This window comes from Triturus cristatus, chromosome 7, assembly GCF_964204655.1.
Source record: "Triturus cristatus chromosome 7, aTriCri1.1, whole genome shotgun sequence".
Taxonomy (NCBI): domain Eukaryota; kingdom Metazoa; phylum Chordata; class Amphibia; order Caudata; family Salamandridae; genus Triturus; species Triturus cristatus.
In genome coordinates, this window is record NC_140590.1 from 320,406,739 (window position 1) to 320,430,410 (window position 23,672).

The following is a 23,672-nucleotide window of genomic DNA, read 5'->3' on the forward strand; positions in this document are numbered from 1 at the left end:
CTCCACAAGCCCCGGCAGGTTCTTAAAGACTGGTGCACCTGTGGGACATGTAGTGCGAAAACCCTCAATGTCAGGTTCCTTCTCCAAGTCTTAAATGCTAAACTCCCCAGGGCAGTCTCAATGATAAATGTGATTCACAACAAGCTTTTAAGGCAGAGAAGTGCAAGTTGGACTTGAGCACAGGTTCTTCTGCTGAAGTGTAGGTGACCCCACTAAAAGGCCCTCTGCACCTGCCTTGAAGGTGCAGACTTCTGGCTCTGGTTGTACTGATTCAATATTTGCACATTAAGACCATCCTCTAAGATGAATTCATTTCTATCAGCTTGCTGGTCAATGACGCTGTTGTCGACAGGTAAAGGTAAACAACCTTTGAAATGTTGTTCACCAACAACTGTTCTCCGTGGGAAGGGCAGAAGCACTGATGATGGTAAAGGATCAGTTAATGAAGTCGAAGTCAATGAGGCACACACTGTAGACAACAACCTTCTCATCAATGACTCCCAACCTGTTGACAAAGACTTTTCCATTCACAGTGACTAGCCAGTCGACAAAGCCTTCCTATCAACAAAGGCCAACCCAGCAACGAAAACCATCCTGTCAAAAAAGACTACACCATTGACACCCATCTTCTTAGCACTGACCACATCGAGGAACACTTCATCAACAGAAGTTTAGTGCAGTGACCACTACACTAATGTTGGACCCAGCACAAGTACCAGTTTCAGCAACAGTACTATTGCTTTCTCCAATAACAATCCTTCAGAGCTGCTTAAACAGCGCATAGATGATTCTTTTTCTTACCACAGCAAGAGCAAATTAGGGGACCAGGCCAAACAAGGAAGCGAACTGATGCACCCAACTGAGGCTGAACGTGCTGAGGCGGTGTCACAGGCAGAAGGTCCACATGATTTGAACATGCATTACATACCAGGGAATTCTTAGGAAGAAAAGGATTATGGTTTTCAACACTCCTTCAAAAGGCCGGACGTCAACTTCATGTTGGTCCTCCATTTTAGCCACAGGTGCTTTTGGACTTCTTAGATTCTATGAAGCAACACGTTCAAGATTTGTTCAGTAGGTTAGCACCACTACAACCTGTAATCACTCAGCAAGTAGCTCCATCGTAATTATCTTCTCATCCTCAGCCAATATGGGTAAATCCATCAAATCTTTCAGCACCACCACCCTTACTGGTGCCTGTTAAATACATTATTCCTGAAAAATCTCCTAAACCTTTACCTGACCTATATTACGAATGATGCATCCCCTGATGCTGATCCGTCCAGCAGTAAGAAGATAATATGCAACAAGATGGTCAACAGGACGAGGAATTGGATAAATATGTCCCAGTGGAAGATCCCAGCCAGAACAAGTGCCTTAGGATTCACCACAGGATATTGGTTTACCATTTTCACAGGCTAACTTATAGAGCGTCAAAAAATGTAACCTTCATGTAGTACGTGTGGAAAACTCCTTGTGTGGACAAATCAAAGCGATAAATAAGGCCTCCTTTGGGAACAAGGTTTGGCCTGAATGAGTAATCCAACTACAGGCACTGCCTTAGTTACTCACCTAGACAAAAAATATAACTCCCCTGATTCTGAGCCAACCTGCTGTGAAGTGGTTGGCTTCAAAGCATGCCTTTTCTGCCTCAAAAACTGTCCAGGATGCTTCACATGCCATTCCATGGACAACATTTGTTTGGCAAACTTGCGGATGAAGTACTGCAAGCTATAAAAATGAATACAGACACTGCCATGTGTCGGTATCCTTAAAAGGAAATCCCTGCTTCGCATGCTTGTGAGGGGAGGAAGATTTGTACGTATTTTTAAGCCTGACAACAATCACATCCGGATAATGGGTTTTAGACATAGTAAGGTATTTGCACACAATCTAATTCCTCTCAAAACCACTGTCACCATCTCCTAGACAAGAATATCACTTAGATTTGGAGGCTCTAAAATAAGAATTCTTCTAATTATTCTGTAAGGGGGCAATAAAAGCCCCAAAATATCAGGGGTGTTCACTACAAATTTTTCCTCGTTCAGAATAAAAATTGATAGTAGCATTCCATTTTGGGTTTCAGAGCTCCTAACAAATTAATAAAGTTTAGATTACCTAGCATCATTGGACCTTCAAGATGCCTATTCTCATCTACTCAGACATCTTCGGCATCGAAAATGTATGAGTTTTATTGTTGATGGTCGCATCTCCCATTTCAAATGCTTAGCTCCAGTGGCTGCATACCTAAGAAGATAGGGAGTAAAGGTATTTCCATACCAGCAGTCAAGATAACTTTAAGATTACTGGAAATATTGGGCCTTAATCTTGATGAAAAGAAATCAGCCATTACTCGTCACTGCACCATCGGTTCCTAGGGTCATACATCTGTGCAGACCCTCAAGAGCATATCCTTCCCAGAACAGGGAAGAGAGGGATACATTTAGCTGGAGATGTTCAGGAAATATATCCAGATAGTTTCAGGAATCAAATAGGACCTGGCCTGGTGGGAACGCAGAGAGCACATCTATGCAGGTCAAGATTTTTACCTCATTACCATCTTACAACAAATGGCTCATTTGAAGATTGGGGTGCTCACTCACAGGATCTTGCATCAAGCGGTATTTGGACCCCTCAAGAAAAGAATCTTCATATAAACATCCCTAATTTAGAGCATTCTGGCTGGCCCTGAAAGATTGTTTGCCTTTAATTGCACTGTGTGCTAATTAGAACAGGCCGAATGACTACATGTTACTGTAGCAGAAAACGAGAGGGACAAGATTGCAATTGCTGTTGCCTGAAGATCAGCTTGTTTGGCACTGGGCCTTGAAGCATGGCATCACACTGGCAGTAGAGCACGTGCCAGATGCTCTAGACGGATGAGATGCAGATTGTCACAAGCGGGAGCAGGACATCAGGCAGTTACAGCTTGTGTCCAAAGGTGAGAAAAGCATCAGACCTGTCTAACCCTGGAAAGTTCCACATGCCACATACCTGAAGCAGACACTGGTTTCCCAGGACTGAAGTTTGTAGATATACTGGTGTCCAACCTCCTCCTCATTCAGGAACCTACTAGTTCTTCTTCAGATGCGCTTCAGAAATCTCGCAGTTGGTGCCTCTGAGGAAGGTAGAAACACAAAGCCAGAGTTCAGGACACATAATGAAATGGACTGGCTGTAAGTAGTGTATGACTTTTCAATATTGTTTTGATACATTCGGATTCAGCTATGTTACCACTGACTACCGAGGGTTCCCAGTCTGACTTTGGGGAATAATTGAAGCTTGTAAATCTGTGAAAAATACCAATGCTGAAGAACTGTAGTTACAGTTAAGTAACATTTGCAAACTGACCACAATAACGCGAGAACTATGAAGTGGCTGCCAGTCGCAAGCCAGCACTTTATAGCACAATACAAATTCATAACTGAGAGGCAGGGAATGCTCTGGCTCTAAGGGGCAAGACACTCTCACAAGGGGTTAGGGAAGATCCCAAACCTGGACCCCAGAGGAGCTCCCTCCATGAGGAAACAAAGGTGAACTATGTACCAGCAGACGCCCATAGCCCAAGGAAGCCCATTAAAGGGTATATGATTTGTTAAATAAAAACTGCTTAACATAACTTTGATTCTACACTGTGCCACCATAACCAGGTTCACTCCCACAAATGTATCCCTACCTAGGAAAACATGTGCTACACCAGCACCAGCGTATGCACTGTCATGCCTAACGTCCTACGCATTCACATAGGCCAGCTAAAGTATGTTACCTTCTTGGGACTGGTTGTCATGCCTCCCAGTGCCATACAGCAACCCACAGAACTGACAACCCAGAGCAAGCATGGCTCCAGCATCTCACAGGTGCTAAGAGGGCACACCACTGGTACACGTGTGCCATATAAACGCACATTGTGGGGTGAGGCGGTTGGTGTCAAGGGCATAACATAGAGCCCTGAGTCCCTCTGGTTCAAGGAGGGCGTGACCCTTCATCTGGCTATGGCCGTTACATAGCTTAAGATAAAGTATATTTGGATATTACACTTGGAGTTGGTATCTGAGTCACAAAGATAGAAGGTTCAGAGATCTAAAACTCATTGGTAGGGATTCATTTGTTTTTCCCTACAGAAATATATGTTTTTTCATTTACTCCTCCGCATTATTTTGTTTCTACATTTGATTTCTTGCCCGGATGCAGTAGGAGGATCAGGGCAAACCCCGATTCTTTTCTAAGAGTTACATAGCTGAAAAGCAATTAAAAAGAGACATTGTAGGGCCCCCGTTAAATTTTATAGGGAGCCCATGACTTCACGTTACACCAGTCTGTGCTCTTGCACACAAGTGTGGTGCAGTCACAGGCAAGACAATGGCCCCAGACCTTTAACAATTACAAAGAATAATCGTATATAAGTTCAATATAACGCTCATTGCATGTATAGCTGTAGCATAGGTCCAGGCGGTCGTCGGTTATGCCATGTTTTTGTTGGTGTGAGTGTGTATAACTTCAATAACCACCCCCCTGAACCCCCCACACATATTTCAAAGATCCAGATTCCAATTCCACCGGTTTTGTTTTGTTTTAAATCCTCTGCGGTCTTCTTCTGCTGCCCTGGGTCCAGAAACGGATATTGTTTTAAAAATGATGAGATTGTAAGACACTGAAGCAGGTTATTCTCTTTCTCTAACTGCTTTTGCAAAGATTTTGTGCTAGTGTGGTGTGTTTTGCGCTGTAATTTGGTTTCCCTTGGAGAAAAGACGGGGACTGTAGGCCGAGGAAGCGCCACATAATAATAGTAATTATGTGATATTTACTTAGCACTTGTAGCTACCGGCTCGCGGCCAGTGAGCGCAGTAAGTAAAAGGCGCCCTTGGTCTCCCACTTCAACGGTATTATTCCTTTTTATCGACCTGACGATGATTCAAACCTCTGATTAGCCCGGGGCTGTAATGGCTTATTGTTTTCCCTGGGCGCGTGGCGCATGATTATCTCGTCGCATTTGCTTTTCGAGTATTAATGGATCTACATAAAATTGGTGTGCCCTCGTGTGCAAAAGGCCTGTGTGACTCGTTGAACGCTTTGCGCGCGTATTTTCTCAAACCACGTGGTGAACATGCAACGTCATACAACTACTTTTACAATCCCCGCCAGAGATTTTCTGCTTGAACCAATTCTGTGAGCAAAAAAAGCATAAGCGTTTGAAAAACACGTTACATAAATTACACGGAATCCAATAGTCGAGATATTTACGGGATTACACAGAAGCCTGCGCACAGGTATCTACATACACCCCCCACCCACCCACCACCTCTGAAATGAATGCTCGACTTCAGCTGTCTTACTGACGCAGGAAGCTCCTCTGTTCAGGGTGTCATACATGTAAAGGGTGAACTTTAAAAAAATACTCATTGCTTACCTGCATGATATACAAGGTATCATCCTCGACTGCCAACCGAGTTGCACTCAATACATATTCAATCAATAATAGCATTTGTAAAGCGCACTACTTACCCGTGAGGGTCTCAAGGTGCTGGGGGTGGGGAATGCTGCTACTGCTCGAAAAGCCAGGTCTTGAGGAGTCTTCTGAAGGTCAGCAGGTCTTGGGTCTGCCGTAGGTGGATGGAGAGGGTGTTCCAGGTCTTGGCGGCGAGGTGGGTGAACGTTCTGCCGCCGAAGGTCGCTCTTCGGATGCGGGGGACTGTGGCGAGGGCGAGGTCGGCGGAGCGGAGCTGGCGGGTGGGGGTGTAGAAGCTGAGTCGTCTATTGAGGTAAGCTGGTCCGGTGTTGTGGAGTGCCTTGTGTGCGTGGGTGAGGAGCTTGAAGGTTATCCTCTTTTTGACGGGGAGCCAGTGGAGGTCTCTCAGGTGGGGTGTGATGTTACTGTGGCGAGGGATGTCGAGGATCAGGTGTCCAGAGGCGTTCTGGATGCGTTGAAGCCGTTTCAGGAGTTTGGCCGAGGTTCCTGAGTAGAGGGTGTTTCCGTAGTCCAACCTGCTGCTGACGAGGGCCTGGGTGACCGTTCTTCTCGTTTCGGTGGGGATCCACTTGTAGATCTTGCGTAGCATGTGGAGTGTGTTGAAGCAGGAGGAAGAGACGGCGTTGACCTGCTTAGTCATCGAGAGTGTGGAGTCGAGGATGACCCCTAGGTTGCGTGCGTGGTCAGTGGGTGTTGGAGCTGTTCCCAGTGCGGTCGGCCACCAGGAGTCGTCCCGGGCTGAGAGGGTGGATCAGAGGATGAGAACCTCCGTCTTGTCCGAGTTCAGCTTCAGTCGGCTGTTCCTCATCCATTCGGCAACGGCCTTCATTCCTTCGTAGAGGTTGGTTTTGGCGGTGTGGGTGCTTGGTGAGGGAGAGGATCAGCTGGGTCATCGGCGTAAGAGATGATGTTGAGGTCGTGCAGTCGGGCGACGTGGGCGAGTGGTGCCATGTAGATGTTAAACAGCGTTGAGCTAAGGGATGAGCCCTGGGGTACGCCGCAGATGATCTCGGTGGCTTCGGAGCGGAAGGGGGGGAGGCGGACGCTCTGGGTTCTGCCGGAAAGGAAGTAGGTGGTTCAGTCCAGGACTTTCTCTTGGATCCCGGCGTCGTGCAGGCGTGTGCATAGTGTGCGGTGGCAGACCGTGTCGAAGGCGGCTGATAGGACCAGGAGGATGAGGGCAGCGGTTTCTCCGTTGTCTAGCAGGGTCCTGATGTAATCGGTGGCGGCGATGAGGGCAGTTTCGGTGTTGTGGTTGCTGCGGAACCCGGACTGGGACGGGTCCAGGATGTTGTTCTCCTCGAGGTAGCGGGTCAGTTGTTTGTTGACGGTCTTCTCGATGACCTTCGCCGGGAACGGGAGCAGGGAGATGGGACGGAAGTTCTTGAGATCCTTGGCGTCCGCCTTGGGTTTCTTGAGTAAGGCGTTGATCTCGGTATGCTTCCAGCTCTCCGGGAACGTTGCTGTCTCGAAGGAAATATTGATGGCTTTCCGGAGATGGGGTGCGATGGCGGTGCTGGCTTTGTTGAAGATGTGATGTGGGCATGGGTCTGCTGGGGAGACGGAGTGGACGGTGTTCATTATCTTGATCGTGTCATCGTCGTTTATGTTGGTCCAGGAGAGCAGGCGGTCGGTGCGGATGGTGGTCGCGGGGGCGGAGGTCTCAGTGGTTGTCGGGGCGGTCGTGGCGTTGAACCTGTCGTGTATGTCGGCAATCTTGCGATGGAAGAAGGTGGCCAGCGAGTCGCACAGGTCTTGCGAAGGTGGGATGTCGTTGGTGTTGGAGCTGGGGTTGGAGAGTTCCTTCACAATGTTGAAGAGCTCTTTGCTTTTGTGTGCGTTGTTGTCTAGGCGGTCTTTTTAGCGGCCCTTTTGGCGAATCTGATGAGGTGATGATGTCTACGAGTGGCGTTCTTGTGGGCTGCGTAGCTGTCCGGTGTTCGTTCACGGTGCCAGGTCTTCTCTAGATTTCAGTAGGTTTGCTTGGAGGCCTGGAGGTCTTCATTGCACCAGCTGGCTTTCTTGCTGGTGTGGCTGTTGGAGGGTGTCTTGGACGGAGCGAGGGTGTTGGCGCAGTCGTCGATCCACTGTCTGAGGTTGCGGGCGGCGGAGTCGGGGTCGGTGGGGTCGGCGGGTGGGCTCTAGGCGAGGGTGGTGGTTAGCTGGTCTTCGGTGACTTTGCTCCAGCAGCGGCGAGGCATCTGTTGGGTGCGGTGGTGCGGGGTAGGTTTCCGGAAGGTGAAGTGGATGCAGCGATGGTCGGTCCAGTGGAGTTCGGTGGTGTGGTTGAAGGAGACGTGGGGACTTGCGGAGAAGATCGGGTCAAGCGTGTGGCCGGCAGAGTGGGTGGGTGTTGTGATGAGTTGTCTGAGTCCGAGGTTGGCGAGGTTGTCGATCAGAGTGGTGGAGTTGGTGTTGGTTTTGTTGTTGTTCTCGAGGTGGAAGTTTAGGTCCCCGAGGAGGATGTAGTCCGTGGAGGCGAGGGTGTGTGTGCTGACGAAGTCAGCGAGGAAGTCGCTGAACTGTGGTCGGGGTCTGGGGGGTCTGTAGATGAGGGCTCCTCTGAGGGTGGTGTCGGGGTTGGTGTGGATCTGGAAGTGCAGGTGTTCGGCGGTGCTGAGGGTGTCGTTGGTGTTGGTCGAAACTCTGAGAGTGTTCCTGTGGACGATGGCGATTTCTCCTCCTACTCCGTTGGTGCGGTCCCTGCGGGTGAGCTTATAGCCTTTCGGGATGGCTATGGCGATGTCGGGTGCCGAGGAGGGGTTCAGCCAGGTCTCCGTCAGGAAGGCGATGTCTGGGGAGGTTGAGTCGAGTAGGTCCCAGAGTTCAACGGCGTGTTTGTGGGTGGAGCGGGTGTTGAGAAGAATGCATCTGAGGTAGTTGGGTTCTTTCCTGGTCGTGGGTTGGCGGGCCGAATGCTGGCGAAGCTGCAGTTCCGGCAGGAGAAGGGTCCTTGGGTGCGCTTTGGGGTGGCCAGGCAGCAGGTGCGTGATCATCTGGCGTTGAGTGTGTGGAGGGTGCTGGAGTCGTAGCGGTGTCAGTTGTTGTGGCGTTCGCGGGGGCCAGTGGTTCTGGCACTGGGGGCGGTCCAGAAGCGGACGGGCGCAGACGGGCTTGCCTTCGGCGCGCCAGCGGCATTGCCGCACAGCAGCCGCCATAAGAAGGGGAGGTGGGAGGGAGGAGCAGCTGGGAGGAGGGAGTTGACGAATGGGCGATCGGGGGGGGCGGGGACGCAGCGGCGGGAAGAACCGAGGACGAGGGGACAGAAGGCAAACAGAGGGCACAGGGCACAGAATACAATGGGGGTGAGACTACGAGGCGATTAACAGTGAACTAACAGTGAGCACGGGGGCGCTAGGTGGCGCACGAGCGGAATGGCCGCCATTAAGTGAGGCTCCCGCAGTCCGGCCGGTATTTTTCAATTATCCTCTGTCCAAATGCTTTGCTGTGCCCGGGGACGTGTTGAGGAAAGCAGCGGAGTGTCTGCGGAGCGACTTGGGCAAAGCTAAGCGGAGATTGCTGCGACTTTTGGCGACGCGGCACTGGGGACAGAGATGACCGGGCTGCCTTTCTGATCTGCATGGAGCTGCGCACGGAACGGAGGGTACGCGAGCTCCGAGGCATTCACAAGGTGCTCAGGCCGATTAACTGACATGGCGGCGGCGGGACGGTGTGTCAGGCCCGAAGTGATCGCCTTTGCCATGTAATGAGGAGCACGAAAACTGCCCAGGAAGATCTTACACAGTGGCGGTAAGCACAGCGGGAGGAGCCATAGAGACTTTATTCCCGGAGGTGGGCGGCTGGGGCGCGCTTGTGCCTGTCGACCTTCGGCTGTGGAGGTGCGGATTAACTGGGGTGCCACTCTTTCTCCTGCCAGCGATACTGGGCCGGAGGGGCAGGCTGTGCGGAGGACGCTGTACTCCACCTTGGATTTGCGGGTGAATCTCATACTGGTGCAGTTGTGGCCTGGGGTGCGCGCTGTCGAGGGCGCGTAGGGAAACTGGATCGACGGGGTGGCAACGTTACCACAACACGGAAGGATCGCTGCCCTCATCGTGTTGAGATGCCATACCTGCGTGGGTGACCGGGGTTGCCGCGGGTTCCGGGCGGCCACTGTGCGGAGCCGGCTGCGTCCTTGGTCTTTCCTGCGGGGGCGGCGGTGCCCGCCCAGCCACGCTTGGTTGGCGCTGTATAGTACCGAGGGGAGCGGTGCTCTGGAGGACTTTGATGATTGCTCTGCGGCGACTTGGTGATGCTGTTCCCCCGGACTGCGAAGGCTGAGTGGGCCCTGGCGCTATAGCGGGGGACTGTGCGGCTCCCCCCCCCGGGCCCTGCGCGCTGCCCTGGGACGGTTCTCCCCCCCCCAAAAGTCATAATGGGGAAAACGGGCGCACGACAATCATGCCTCACATTCGAGGCTAAGAAGAACACCCGGCAGCCCTTGATGGACGATGATAGTGAGGCGGGGGGTCTACAACGCGATCGCTCAACAGAGTCAGGCGAGGACTTGAAATCCATGTTGGCGGAGGTTCGACAGGGATTTGCGACTATTGCAGGGAAGATGGACATGCTAACAACTCGTATGGATGCTATTGCTAATAAAATTGAAGGGCACGAAACTCGAATAAAAGATGCCGAACATCGAATTTCCGAGACCGAAGATCATACAGCTCGCATGCAAACCACAGTTACACAAATGGATAAGCTGTTAAAAATTATAGCAGCCAAGAACGAGGACATAGAGGCGCGCAGCAGACGAAACAACGTGTGCCTCTTAGGAATACCGGAGAGCACGAACACGGGCAGGCTTGAGAACTATGTCGAAAAGCTCCTTAGAGCGGTCGTGGGAACTGATCATCTGTCCTCACAATTTATTGTTGAGCAGGCTCATCGTTTGCTTGGGCCTCGACTGCCTCCGGGGAGCACGCCCGACCCATCATTGCGCGCCTCCTAAATTATAGAGATAGAGACACTGTTTTAAGAGTGGCTTGAGAGAAAAAACAACTAACATACGAGGGTGTGACCTTCACCATATATCCGGATTTCACATTGCACGTGCAAGAGGAGCAGCGTAAGTTTCTTTCAGTCAAACAAAAACTGAGACAGGCTAATCTAGATTATGCCTTGCTCTATCCAGCTCGCCTCCGCATCGCCCATCAGGGAACACACACGATCTGCAATACGCCTCAGCAAGCGGAGGACTTCCTAAATGCTCAAGAAACATAAGAACGTGTCTCATGCCCCATCAGACTCTCCAGGAACACATACGTCGGATGTGGAGTGAGATATTGCAGGGACGGATGGTGGGGTATGGGTACACCTTGCAGCTGGCTGTCGCATACGGCATTCTACCTCTGTGGCAGGACGCTTCGGGCTGACTCCTGATGTTCAAGGGACATAGCATGTCGAAAGATCTATTCAGACTAATTAGGACACCTTATGTGTTAACGCCGGACACCCTCGGAGCTTCCCCGGGAAATTGGTCACTGATGTCGGCCACCTGGAGAAGCGGGAGGTATATGTGGGCCACCCAGCAGCATATCCCCACCAGGGTGTACCCCATTCTGCTTCTCTCACACTGTTTGTTTTTGCAATTAGTTGGTTTCATTTTAGGGCTCCCTTGGAATCGGCTGGAGCCTTGTATGGTGCTAGTAGATGTGTTGGGGAGGGGGGTGGGAGAGCTGAACCTGGCATAATTGGGATGCTGCAGTGGGTGGGGAAGAGGGGGGGAGTTCTATGTTTCGTTATCCATGGCAGGTACAACATACACCGGCAGGGGGATTGTTTCACCCAATTGTTTTGGTATACTGTTACAGTTGTATGGCATTTACTGTGAGAAGTTGGCCTGATATATGATGTCACTAATTCTAGTGTACACCTTGTATCAGTCCAAGCAACCCTTATGGTGATTGGTTGTAAAGTCAACCTTATAGACCAGCTATCCTAGTGGTAGCATGGACAAGAGCAGTCTTAGGCTAAACTCTGAATGGCATGTGAAGCCAGCTGTGATACCATATATAATCCCTTGAATACCAAATGAAAGGACACCACAACAGATATATATATAAAATAAAGTGTGTTTATTCTAGTCAAACCCTCAGCATTCTTTATGAGATTAGAGGTAAGTACAACACAGTCTTATTTAAGCATACATTAAGTCACACAGGTAAGTAATACAGTTAGGCCCTAGGGGCCACGCAAACCATATACTAAAGAAGTGACCACTGTCACGGAAATAGGATAGGCCTAGGCCTAGGGAATTGCTGGGGCTACACTACACTACCAACAGTTAGGAAGTGGGAGGCCCACCGGATTCAGGTGCAGAGTGGAAACGCGTAATGCGTATAGTCAATAGAAATAGTACAGTTTTGAAATAAGCAGTTTAAGGACACTTCTGAAGCAGCTAGAGAGTCGAGACTCGGAAACTAGACCCTAGGATAGTCACTACCCCTGTGAGCACCGAAGTACCTAAGTTACCTAGCCCACGGGCTGCGGGTGCATAGGTGTAAACTTGCATCGGGTTTCGTCGTGGACTTCTATGGATGCCTGAAGGAAAGTTGCTGAGTGCAGAGTGTCCGGTGGATCCCAAAGCCGGTATCAAAAAGGAAGGGTACCTGCAAGCAGAAGGGACAGAGTCAAGGTCACTAGCCAGTGACCACGTGGAACCAGGAAGGAACCAGGCGATGTGGTGAAGATTGCAGGTGAAGGGTGAAGCTTGTCGCTGCAGCCACGGGTACCAGGAGATGTCGAGGACGACCAGGACCAGGAGGCGAGCTGTCCCATGAAGGCTCTTGCTGTCGGCGGCGTCGAAGTCGAACTAGGACTCACCAAGCCTTGGCAAGCGGAACCCACGAAGAACGGAGGACTTGCTTCTGGTGCAGACCAGGAAGGTCTGGGGTGCTTCTCTTTTGCAAAGAAGCGGGAGCCAGTCTGGAGGAGCCGAACCAGCAGTGAAGATTTCAAGGTGTGTCGTCACAAAGGCCGCTAGCCAACGGGCAAGCAACCGGACAGACGCGGCAAGCAGGAAAATGCAGAAGGGCCCCACGCAGGACTCGTGGAGTGTGGGGGGCTGATCTTCGGTGCAGATGGTGCTTGGGGTTGGGGCTTCTCAATGCCCGGTGCACAACTTCGAGGGTACCTCAGAAGCTGCGCTGGAAGATACTCGCCACTTTTCCCAGGTAGCCGGTCCCAGGTCTCTCGTCGCCTCCACGGATCTCAGCTCGGCTGTGGATGTGGATCAGGGTCGGAGAAGTCTGGAAGTCAAGGCTCTGGTCGGGCTCTGCAGTCGGTCCCTCGTAGAACTTCAGCAAAGCAAAGGGTAGTCTCTTGATGGTGCCCGTTTGCACAGGGTAGCCACTCCTTGGCCACAAGGGAGATTCTTCAGTCTTCTTCTTTCGTCGAATGTCGAAGGTCCAGAGTTTCTGTTCAAGTTGCAGGTTCAGGATAATCTAATCTCCTGGGGCCCAGCTACCACTCTTCTACTAATCTGGGGGGCTGGGTTGCCTGCTAGGTCACGCCTTATGGGTGGGACCTGGGAAGGGGGTGGTTACACCCCCTTCCCTTTGTCCAGTTTCGCGCCAGGACTGGGGCTGGAGTGCCCCAGCACCGGTTTGAACAGGACTATGCATGGAGCACCTTGTGTGCCCCAGGCCTGTCTCATTCCTTTCAGCCCTCCCTGCCCCAATACACTAAAGTCTGTCTGGGGAGGTGCTAGCACCTCCCCAAGCAGGAAACCTATTGTCCAGGCCTCCCTGGCTGGGAGGGCTCCCAGTAGCAGGAGGTCAGACTCGTGTCTGTGGCAGCAGCATCCATTTTGTGATGCTGAGGCTTTGGTTAGAGTTAAACAGCAAAGTAGGATTTTAACATGTCTCTCCCTCTAGAAGGGGGGAATAATATCCTCATCACAATAAATGGTATGGGGGTATTATTCCAAAGTGTTAGACACCTTACACGACATGTTTTGATAAAGCCAAACCATAGTTACCATAACCGTTTAAGATTAAAAGGTACTTTAAGAGTATATGGTAGGCTATATCATAGAACAGCTATAAGGACATGGTTCCGAAAGCTGCAGACAGGCTCAGCTCATGCTAGAGCACCATCTCACATGTTACCAAGCACTCTGCCTCCAGGATTGTTAAGGCCTGCCATAGGAGTGGCTGATAGGTACACATGTGTCTATTTTAAGGGTAGATATAGGTATACTATATCTAAGCAAGGGGTGATTACACGACCTTGCCCCAGCTGAGTGATCAGCCAGTTGTGTCTGATTGGAAGGCCAGACCAGGGGTGGCATAATACATGCTGCAGCCCCTGGGAGGCCTAGGGTAAACCTATGCCCTGGGTACCTAGGGTACACTGAACAGGGTCCAATAAGGTGATCCTTACCAATTGGGAATGTACCTAGGGTACATGGAGTCCATTTTAAAGAGAGAGCAGACAGCCTGAGACCCTGAATGGCAGGATCTCAGGCCAACTAAGTCGAAAAACCAGCTAGGCACTAGGCAAAAAGTTGGGGGTAACCATAGTCAGATATCCACCTTCCTACATTTACTTCAAAGTGGATGGTGGCGGGATGGCTATGGGAGATGAATGCATACTGAAGATAATGTCATGGAATGTCAGGGGGTTGGGAGATTCCAGGAAACGTAGGCAGATTTTGGCGTACTTGGATCATCAGCAGATACAGATAGTGTTTTTACAAGAGACACACCTCAACCCGATAATCCCTACTACGTTTGCTAGCAGATGGGCTGGTATGAGATTGTTCGCTCCTATTCTTCATATGCCCGAGGTGCAGCTATATTAATAAAAAAGCAAACTCCATTTATACTGGCTGGGGTGCTGGAGGACCCAAACGGGAGATATGTGATAGCGTGGGGGCGGATGGGTGGGGAGTCGATTACCCTGGCAAATTGTTATAATCCCAATGTGGATACCTGCGTTTTTCACCATGGTATGGGGGGAAGATACTTGATGTTGGTTCCACTCATATCATTTGGGATGGTGACTTTAATGTGGCCTTACAACCGACCTATGACCGTTCTAACCCTGCACCACATCATTATAATCACTCTCAAGGGGTGCTGCAGGAAATAATGGAGGAGGGAGGACTCCTAGACAGTTGGCGATTCTATCGACCTCAGGGGAAAGAGGGAACGCGCTTCACGTCACGTACGGGATCCTGGGCACACATTGATTATTGCTTGTTGTCACGGGGACTGGGCTCCGCTATCCGAGATGTCACTCATCCTGCTAGAACGTTCTCTGACCATTGTCCCGTGAAGCTAACGTTGGTGATGCCTGGGTACGCTAGGCCTCGCCCATGCTGGAGATTGCAGCCGCATGCTCTGCTGGATGCGGTCTTCCAGACTGAATTAGGAGTAGAAATCAAAGATTTCTTCGTTAGAAATAAAGGGTCTGTGGAAAGTGTGGAGGTGATATGAGAGGCGTTTAAAGTCACCATTAGAGGGTACTGTATATCCAAGGCTTTGGCGTCCTTAGGGACATACAGAGCAGACTCTATAAGTTAGACCGGGAACTGAAAACACTGGAGAGGAGGATGGGTGGGGGTGGGTCAGGGCAAGCCCAGAAAGAGTTTAGAGTAAAATTGTCAGAATACGAAGAGGCTGTGGCGAGAGAGGTGAAATTCAGAGGTCGCTATTGGGTGGCTCGCGAATACGGGGAAGGGGAGCGGCCCAGGAAAGCACTGGCGGCGGTAGTGAGATGTCCCTGATTTCAGACTCATGTATTGGAGATAGACGGACCTGGGGAGCTTATATATCGTGACAGGTCTGACATACTTGAGACATTCGTGGCGCACTATAAGGCGCTATACACGTCACAACGGCATGGCGCTGTGGAGCTTGACGATTTCGTGGGAGATGTGGCACTTGGGTGGCTAAGTCACACGCAACAGAGTTTCCTCAGTCTCCCTTTCGAAATAGATGAAATGAGGGAAGCCATAATGCAACCCATCAGACTTAAAAAGGGTCTGATGGGATTCCCACGGAGTTCTATAAGAGCCATATAGATATAATGGCGCTGGTTCTCAAGGAGGTATATGAGGAGTCCCTGGAAGCTGGGATACTCCCCCCTTCGATGAGGGAAGCGCTGATCACCTCTTTTTTAAAACCCGGGAAATCCCCCAACTCCTGTGACTCATATCGCCCATTGTCGTTGATTAACTGTGACACCAACATATTGGCCAAAGTACTAGCTAATCGCCTCACTCTTCTTATGGATAAACTTATACTCCCTGATCAGTCAGGATTTGTTCCTGGTAGAGCCACCTCTCATAATCTCCTTACCCTATTCTCTCTACTTCAGACAGTGGCACCAGACTTTCCGGTGGCAGCGGTTTTTCTGGATGCCACTAAGGCGTTTGATTCCCTGGAATGGGATTACTTATTTGAGGTTTTGCGGCGAATGGGCTTTCCACCGTTATTTATATCTTGGATTAAATTATTATATTGTCAACCCACCGCTAAAATATTGATTAATGGGCATGTGCCTTCTCCGATTGCTGTCTCGAGGGGCACCCGTCAGCAGTCATGGCTCAGTTGGGCCATTCTTACCAAACCATACGAACGGGGTGGGCTTGACATCCCGGACTTTGAGGTTTATTATTTGAGCGCGCAAGCTCATTATGCATACTATTGGATTTATCCCCCTCGCTACATGCCGCAGATAGCCACTGAAGATTGGCTTGCTGAGCCCATTCCGTTAAGTGGCATAATTCACGGTCCTGTTCACACAAGAACAACATCGCCCACTACAGTCACTAGTACAGTTGATGCCTGGCATCATATAGCTGAACTCCTTTCTATGTCCCTCTTATACTCATCGCGGCTGCCACTCACATACCATCCTGGGGTGTCCCTGTTACAGGAAACGGGGTTTCAGAACTTGTGCAAACGCCTACATGTCACTACCTGGGGAGATCTATTTCATGAGGGTGTGTTTCGCTCTTCAGAGCACTTATTTCATGGGCTGCAACCCACTCCATTGGATATTTTCCTTTATGTACGGCTGCGACAGGGGATGAAAGCGCTCCTTCCGGATTTTCCTCAAGAACCAGTAAACCTTGCTCCCTTGCATAAAATGCTGGGATCCACAGACGGGAAACATCTCGTGTCCGATCTATATCGGTGTATATGCGCCTAACAGCGGGTGACTCCTAGTACTGCTCGCAGACATTGGGACGAAGAGCTCGGGCAGGAGTTAACTGATGAACAATGGGACTACTGCTGTGCACAAACGTCCCAAATTTCTGCTAGTTGTAGATTGCGGGTGATTCATTATAAATTCCTGCAGCGCTTATATTATACACCTGCCAAGAAATACCGCTTTAAATTGCAGGATCATGATAGATGCCATAGATGCGGCACGGCAGGGGCGGGTTTCTTACACCTGGCATGGGTATGTCCAGCGATACAGGACTAATGGAAACAGGTTGATGGCACGCTTGGAAAAATGATAAATATCTCACTGGAAAGTGATCCAACGATGGCCCTCTTGGGCTATACTGCACAGATTCCCAAGGCATATCGGAAATGAATCGCCATATCCCTATTGCTGGCCAAGCGAAGGGTGGTCTGCAGATGGGGAAGGGGGCGGACCCTAAATTTAACGACTGGTTGGCTGATTTACTATATTGTCAGGAACAAGTTACTACCTATGCGGAGACACTTCCCAGAGTGTCCAGGCCTAAAGACATATGGGGACCCCTGCAATACTATCACCTTCAATGTGCTGCAGATGATGGGATCATTGCTACCACTGCTGCTGTATGATGGGCTGCCGAGATCTCATGCCTGCCTTGACGCGCTGGAGATGTATACTCAGGGTCATCCTTGCAGAGTAAGATGGGGTACGGAGTATGCACTAGCTATACCTGGGATATTATGGATTACAATTGCATTGTCTGCCCACGGTTTTCAATGTACATGGAGATTCTGCCTCTATATCAATATTTTGTTATGACGGTATATCATACTTAGTCGGATATGCGTTATATCTCATTTGTGCGATGCACTCCATTTTTGTTTACTTTCAAATGTATACCTTTCCTATGGTCCATATGTACTGTTTTGCTCTTTGTTGAAAATCAAAATAAAAGATAAAAAAACTAACAGTGAGCACAGAGGCAATACAGTACAGAGCAGGGGGGCGGGGACGCAGCGGCGGGAGTAACGGGGGCAGGAACGGCGAGGGAACAGAAGGCAAAAAGGGGGCACAGGGCACAGAATACAACGGGAGGAGGCAAAATGGACAGGATAGCAGTAGAACGGGGGGGAGAGAAACAAATCTAGTTAAGCAATAAACCAGGAGCAATACAGAGTACAAGGGGAGAAAGGAGGTCAAAAGAACAAAATACAAGTCAAAACAGAGGAGGAAAAAAACGAAACGGTTAAGCAATGAAACAGGAGCAATACAGTACCAGCGAACCTACGGCCAGCCACTGGCCACCAGGGATGAGGCGCAGGTGGTAGCCTGCAGGTGGAGGAGGGCCTCGAACTCGCAGCAGTGGCGGCAGTAGCGAGCAGGGAACGCAGGCACCACAGGTGGTGCTGTTGCGGCGTGGGGAGCGACCTGCCTAAACAGGGTCAACGGTCGCTCCCTTCACCGCGCAGCGGCTGCCATAAGAAGGGGAAGTGGGAGGGAGGAGCAGCTGGGAGGAGGGAGTGGATGAGTGGGTGACGGGGGAGTGGCGGGGCCGCAGGGGATGCAGCGGCGGGAAGAACCGGGGGCGAGGGGACAGAAGGCAAACAGAGGGCACATATTAATCTCAGGGAATTCACATTTGGTCCTTCCTTGCTCCACATCCTGCAGGTTTATCTAATTAAATATGCACATATTTATCACAGTGCCACATCCTATAGTGATAAGTGTGTCTCGCATGCTAATTGTTTCACCTGGTATCTTTGCGGCCTACAGGGATCAGAGGTTCATATACGCTTCTGCTAAGCTTTGCACAAAAGGGACGGTTTACAGTGTTTCCAAACCACGGTAAAGGCGGCTCATTCTTTTATCATTACTAAAAAACAGCGAATGCTCCTTGTAATTGGAAAATGATAATAACCTGAACGCCTCAAGAATCTTCATGACTTTAGGAAGCCATGAAGTTAGCTCAGTTGGTTAATGCAACTCCTAGACAGGGTTTTAAATCTTGTTGGTTGATACCAATCCAACCTTGCTTCCAAGGATGGTAAAATGCATACCGTTAAGTACTGAGTCGGGTAACCGTAGTACCGGTTTTTAAGGACAGAGGCTGCTTTCTTGTAGTGGGTCCTCATTAATGTGTGCTAGTTTTATGATTTTTAGGTGAGTTTTACCTGTCATCCAATGCCCTGAAACTTCAATATGTCTTTGAATCGATACATGAGATGGGGACCTGCAGTACTGGGGGTCCTGTGCTTTTAATGCAGTGTTCCTATTACCTTAAAAAACCTGAATATATTAAGCACATGTCCTGAATGGCAGCTGCTGGCCACCATTTTGTGTTGTGGGTGGGTGATGTGTGTGTGCTCACCTGTAACCAGGAGTGGTCGCTATACAACGCACGTCTTTGTGGATCGATAGAACTGGACTCACTACATCTACCCTTTTCAGTGCTCAACTATTGTACCCGTAAAACAAGACCCTTCCACTCCCGTATTTCTTGAAGAGTGTTATCTTCCAACCGTCAGGAAGTGTTATTTCATACAGCTGTTAGCTTTTAGGAGAGCTAGGCTGGTCATTTACAGTAAGATCTAAGATTGTGGGGGAGTTTCAGTGTTGCCCATGAAATTAGTGAACTGAATACACACAGCACATAGTGATCATGTGTGCCTACTGGCCTGGTGGGTTGCTAATTCATTATAGGAAGCAATGTCTGACGACACAAGTTGAGCGGGGACTACAGTCTTTCGATATGCTTATGCTACTACTGTACATTTATCAAGATCCGCATTCATCTTATGATCTGTTTTGTCCACTTATGTATTTTATTCAAAGTTTAAAGAGCGAGATCAGCTTGAAGGCATCTTTAAATTTTGGAGGAGTCCCGATCCCAAGGTCTTCCAGATCGACAAGATGTGGGATTTAAGAAACAGGCAGTATCTCGGCACACGGTACGACTCTAGAAGAGGAGCCTACGACTGGGACCTGACGATGAAGCTACATGACCGAGGGGTGAGTCATGCCATCAGCAAACGTGGGGGACACTTGCGACTATTGAAAGACAGGGAAGCTCACTGTGGAATATCACTGGACTCTGATTACACCAAGATGCAACATTGACACATGACTGCATGACTGTTCCAGGCAACTTGGTGTACAGAATCAAAACAGCAAAGGTGCACACATCAATAGACCCACTACAGGCAAAGCGTAGATAATGGGAAAGAGATATAGGACGCGAGTTGACACCTAGGGAGTGGGTGAAAGCCCTACACTATCTGAGGAAGGTATCCAGAAATGTAAGATGTCAATACATCTAACACAATATACTTCATAGGACCTACCTTACTCCTGACAGTCTACATAAAATGTTTGGCTCCTCGTCACTATGCCCTAGGTGCAGAGCACCAAATGCTAATATGACCCATATGTTCTGGAGTTGCCAGCAGCAACAGCCCTCTAGCTGGAGGTCTCAGGGGCGCTGTCAGAAGTGACCGGCAGGGAGGGGTTTCTCGCCTTGGAAGGGGTGATGCTTGGATCATTTAAGCGTAAAAAATACCAACATGCAACCAATCAATTCCTGGACTTAGGCTTACTTATAGCCCGTATGTCCATAGCAATGAATTGGAAGGCATGCGTCATCCTGAGCCTCCAACACTGATGTGTGGCAACCCTTATGTGGGGTAGGGCTGAAGTAAAAGCACTGAGGAGAGAGGAGTTCCGGTGACTGTTCAGGGTCCCTATGCCTACCTTGTGGGACAGAATGCTGCATGAGCTGCAATCGTTCCAAGAAGCCTTACAAGCGTAAGGTGAGAGCCTCGGGTGTTCGCCCCCCTGTGATGTTTATTTCCCAATGTGAGGAGGGAGGCGATGTACGATGATGTGGGCTGTTTTCTTTCCTGTTGTGGACTGTAGTTTGATTGTTACTGTTATTACTATGGGGCCGATTCCGATCCGGGTCGGAAGCACTCCGACCGAGCCGGATCCAGAGTGTTTTCCGACCAAGCCGAAGTCCTGCAGTCCGACCGAGCGAGTACGATGCGGCCGTATACTGTCGGACTCGGTTCAGTCAGACTCCCATGGATGTCAATGGGAGCCGATCGTACGACACGTACATGGGCTCCCATTGACTGAATGTGTACATCGCAGACAAGTGCGCCCACTACATGGAGTATGCGTCGGTGCCATCCGCACCGTACATGCCTGTGTCTCCCCTTGTGTCTGAGTCTTAGGGCTGCGGGTGACAGAGGGTCCGACGCGGACCCCCAAAGGCAACCACCCGGACGATTTGCAAGCCGGACACTCCGGCTTTCACAGGCTGTCTGACGCGTGCATCATACTGGCTCGGTCGTGAATCGCATCCATTGCACGCCACGGTTAGCTTCTGACCGAGACGTACAGAGCGGTTCGGACCCGGAAACGAGTCGGTCGGTGAATTTCATGTAGCTCGCATCGTACTTGCTCGCTCGTTCATCTGTACGAGTCGGGCGGAAAACACGCGTACGGCGCGTAGTTTTTCCGGCCGGATAGCGTTCGGTGCCCTTCCGATCGGAATCGGACCCTATATGTTGAACCATCTACTCCTTACTGCAATATTGTATTATGCCGAACTGCTCTGAATATGTCAATCTTTTCCATCACTAAGTGCCTCAACATTGTATGCTGTGATGAAGACAATAAAAATGATTGCAAAAATAAATAAACACAGTTTACAGAAAATACCCCAACCGGGTCAGCACTTTCTGCAGAGTTTACTATTAAAATAACTGTCTCACTGTGAAGATTTTGAAAATAATCAGCCAACTCAGTCTGTAGCATTTACACTAGTATGGTGAATTTATTCTGCAGAGTTTAACCTAGGATGGCAGACTCACTATGAAAATTGAGTCTACCATCTTAGATCAAAATTAGCAAAGTTGAATCCACAATGACCGCACCCTGTACAACTTTGATTTAAGATGGTGAAATTGATGAGCAGACTTGAATCTAGGACTCCAAATCATTGCTCAAGTTTTAATCTAAAATGTCTAACTCACTCTGCAGAGTATACATTTAGACGGCATTTCACTGCACATTTTCCAAACAAGACGGCTGATTTACTCTGAAATGATTGACTCACTCTTCAGTGCAGCACAGGCAAGCAGCTCAGTGAGTTCCTGATGGAGGTCTTGAGCAAAGTTCCACTTAGATGTGCACTATTGAGCAAGGGTACAATCTGCACAATTTGATCCGAGATGAATAAATTCAAGCTGGGGGGATCCAGAATGAAACATTTATAGAAATGAAGCAATTTGCTTTTTTATACTTCAGGGCCACATAGCGAAACAGAATGTATGCTTTTGTTAATCCACTTGATTCTTTTTTCTTAATGCTTCAGCCCACACTCTCTGCTGTGATATTTTGCTGGCCTTCCAGTGTTTATTTCGTGTTGTCAGCCAATTTCTGCATCATCCAGCGGGCCATCGATGGTTAGTGGGAGTCTTGTGACTGCTGATTCATGAAGCTAGATAAACATTGCTGTCTCATGCACGGGCAATCCCAGGGATGTCTTTTGCCAGATTGTGTGATTAATACAATGTGATGTAACCATGTGGATCTCTGCTTGTAGGCTGGCGTAATTAGTAGGCAAGAGTATTGCAGATGGCGGGAGAAAGGAGTGGCTTTTGAACTCCGAGAAGGAATCTATGACGTTCCCAACAAATCGCTGGCCTCTGGTCTACTTCTGAGACTCGTGAGTATGATAGTGATTTTCAGTAGTAAGTGCCGATCGCACAGTGACTTGGGCATTGGATCCCTCTATCCACTAACCCCCGCACTCTGCCCACTCCCCCATTTCCCAACATTATATTCCTTATCATGAATAAGCCAACATACACTTTGTCTTGTGGTGGTCATTTGTTGGCCGCAGTTTTATTAGGAATACACATATATATCTTGCATGCCTTTGCGTATCATGCCATAAATCATTATGGGTGAACTGTCATATCTGCATCATGCCTTATCTGCATCACATCACACACTACATTTGCATAAAACATATGTACATTGTCCCATAGCAGGTCAGCCTGACAGTTCATTTGCATAGCTTGCATTGTCTCTTGGCCCCCCACGGGGTCGTTGCTTTCTTTGGTTGGGTTTTCTTTCTCTTTGCGCAGGGGGTGTAGCTTCTGTCCCGGAGTTAGGCCACAACTCGCTACCTTGTCCGACTCTTGTTGTGACCTGCCATCCGGCTGGGGCTGGGCAGCGAGCGCCGTCTCCGTTTGCTACCCCCTTGTGGTAGGCCAACTCACCCAGCCGTAAGGCATCCCAAGGTGAGTGGTCCTATTCCGGCACCGCCCTCCGGTGTGCCTCCGTCCCAACCATTATCCCTGTAGTTTCTCGCCAACGCCTTGCCTGTCCTCAGCACTGCGACATAGCTGTTCCTTAGATGTAGGTGGGTGGACAAAAATTCTCACCGCTGCTGCTCCATCGCTCCGACAGATAGGAGCCTACTTGGGGGAGCAAAGCTTATATCCCTCCCCCAGCGCTTTCCCGCCTCGTACCCAGCCTTGCCCGTATTGGGGGGTTTGTATGGTGCTCGGGCCCCCATTGGCCCGGGGGGCCGGCGCCTCTGTGGCGGTCGCCGTTGGGGGGTGGGGGTGGGAGTTTTTCCCGCTTCGGGGGCCTGGCTAGGCGCCATGAACCGGTTCTGTCCGGGGCTCGGCGCGGTGTTATGGCGCCGGCCCTCGAGGCCCCCTTCAGGGGCGGCCTCTGCACCAACCCACTGTTGAGGAGTCTGGTATCCAGCTCTTTACATTTATATGCTCATCACAGTAGAGATATCATCAGCTGTCCTTATCAGCTAGCCAGACATAGAGAAACTTGGTCACTGACTGTTTTTATCTGTTCAACCATCACAAAGGAACTCATTCATCACCTATCCATGTTCAGAAGTCCATCTCAGAGAAGCTCGGTCACCAGTTACCCTTAATTAACATATCATTTCAAAGGAAAGGAGCTCAGTCATATGGTTCTGTTGTGTGCCATCCCATCACAAAGAAGC

General features: G+C 49.8%; 1 protein-coding gene across 7 annotated transcripts in view; it reads left to right on the forward strand.

The window, feature by feature from the left end:
- Positions 1 to 23,672, forward strand: part of DNAAF3 (dynein axonemal assembly factor 3) — a 249,240-nt gene that overhangs the window by 167,170 nt on the left and 58,398 nt on the right. For all 7 annotated transcript variants that reach the window (XM_085616401.1, XM_085616402.1, XM_085616405.1 and 4 more), the window contains 2 exons: positions 19,466 to 19,642; positions 22,239 to 22,361. In XM_085616401.1, coding sequence (XP_085472527.1) covers positions 19,466 to 19,642; positions 22,239 to 22,361 — 300 coding nt within the window. The remainder of the gene's footprint in view (positions 1 to 19,465; positions 19,643 to 22,238; positions 22,362 to 23,672) is intronic.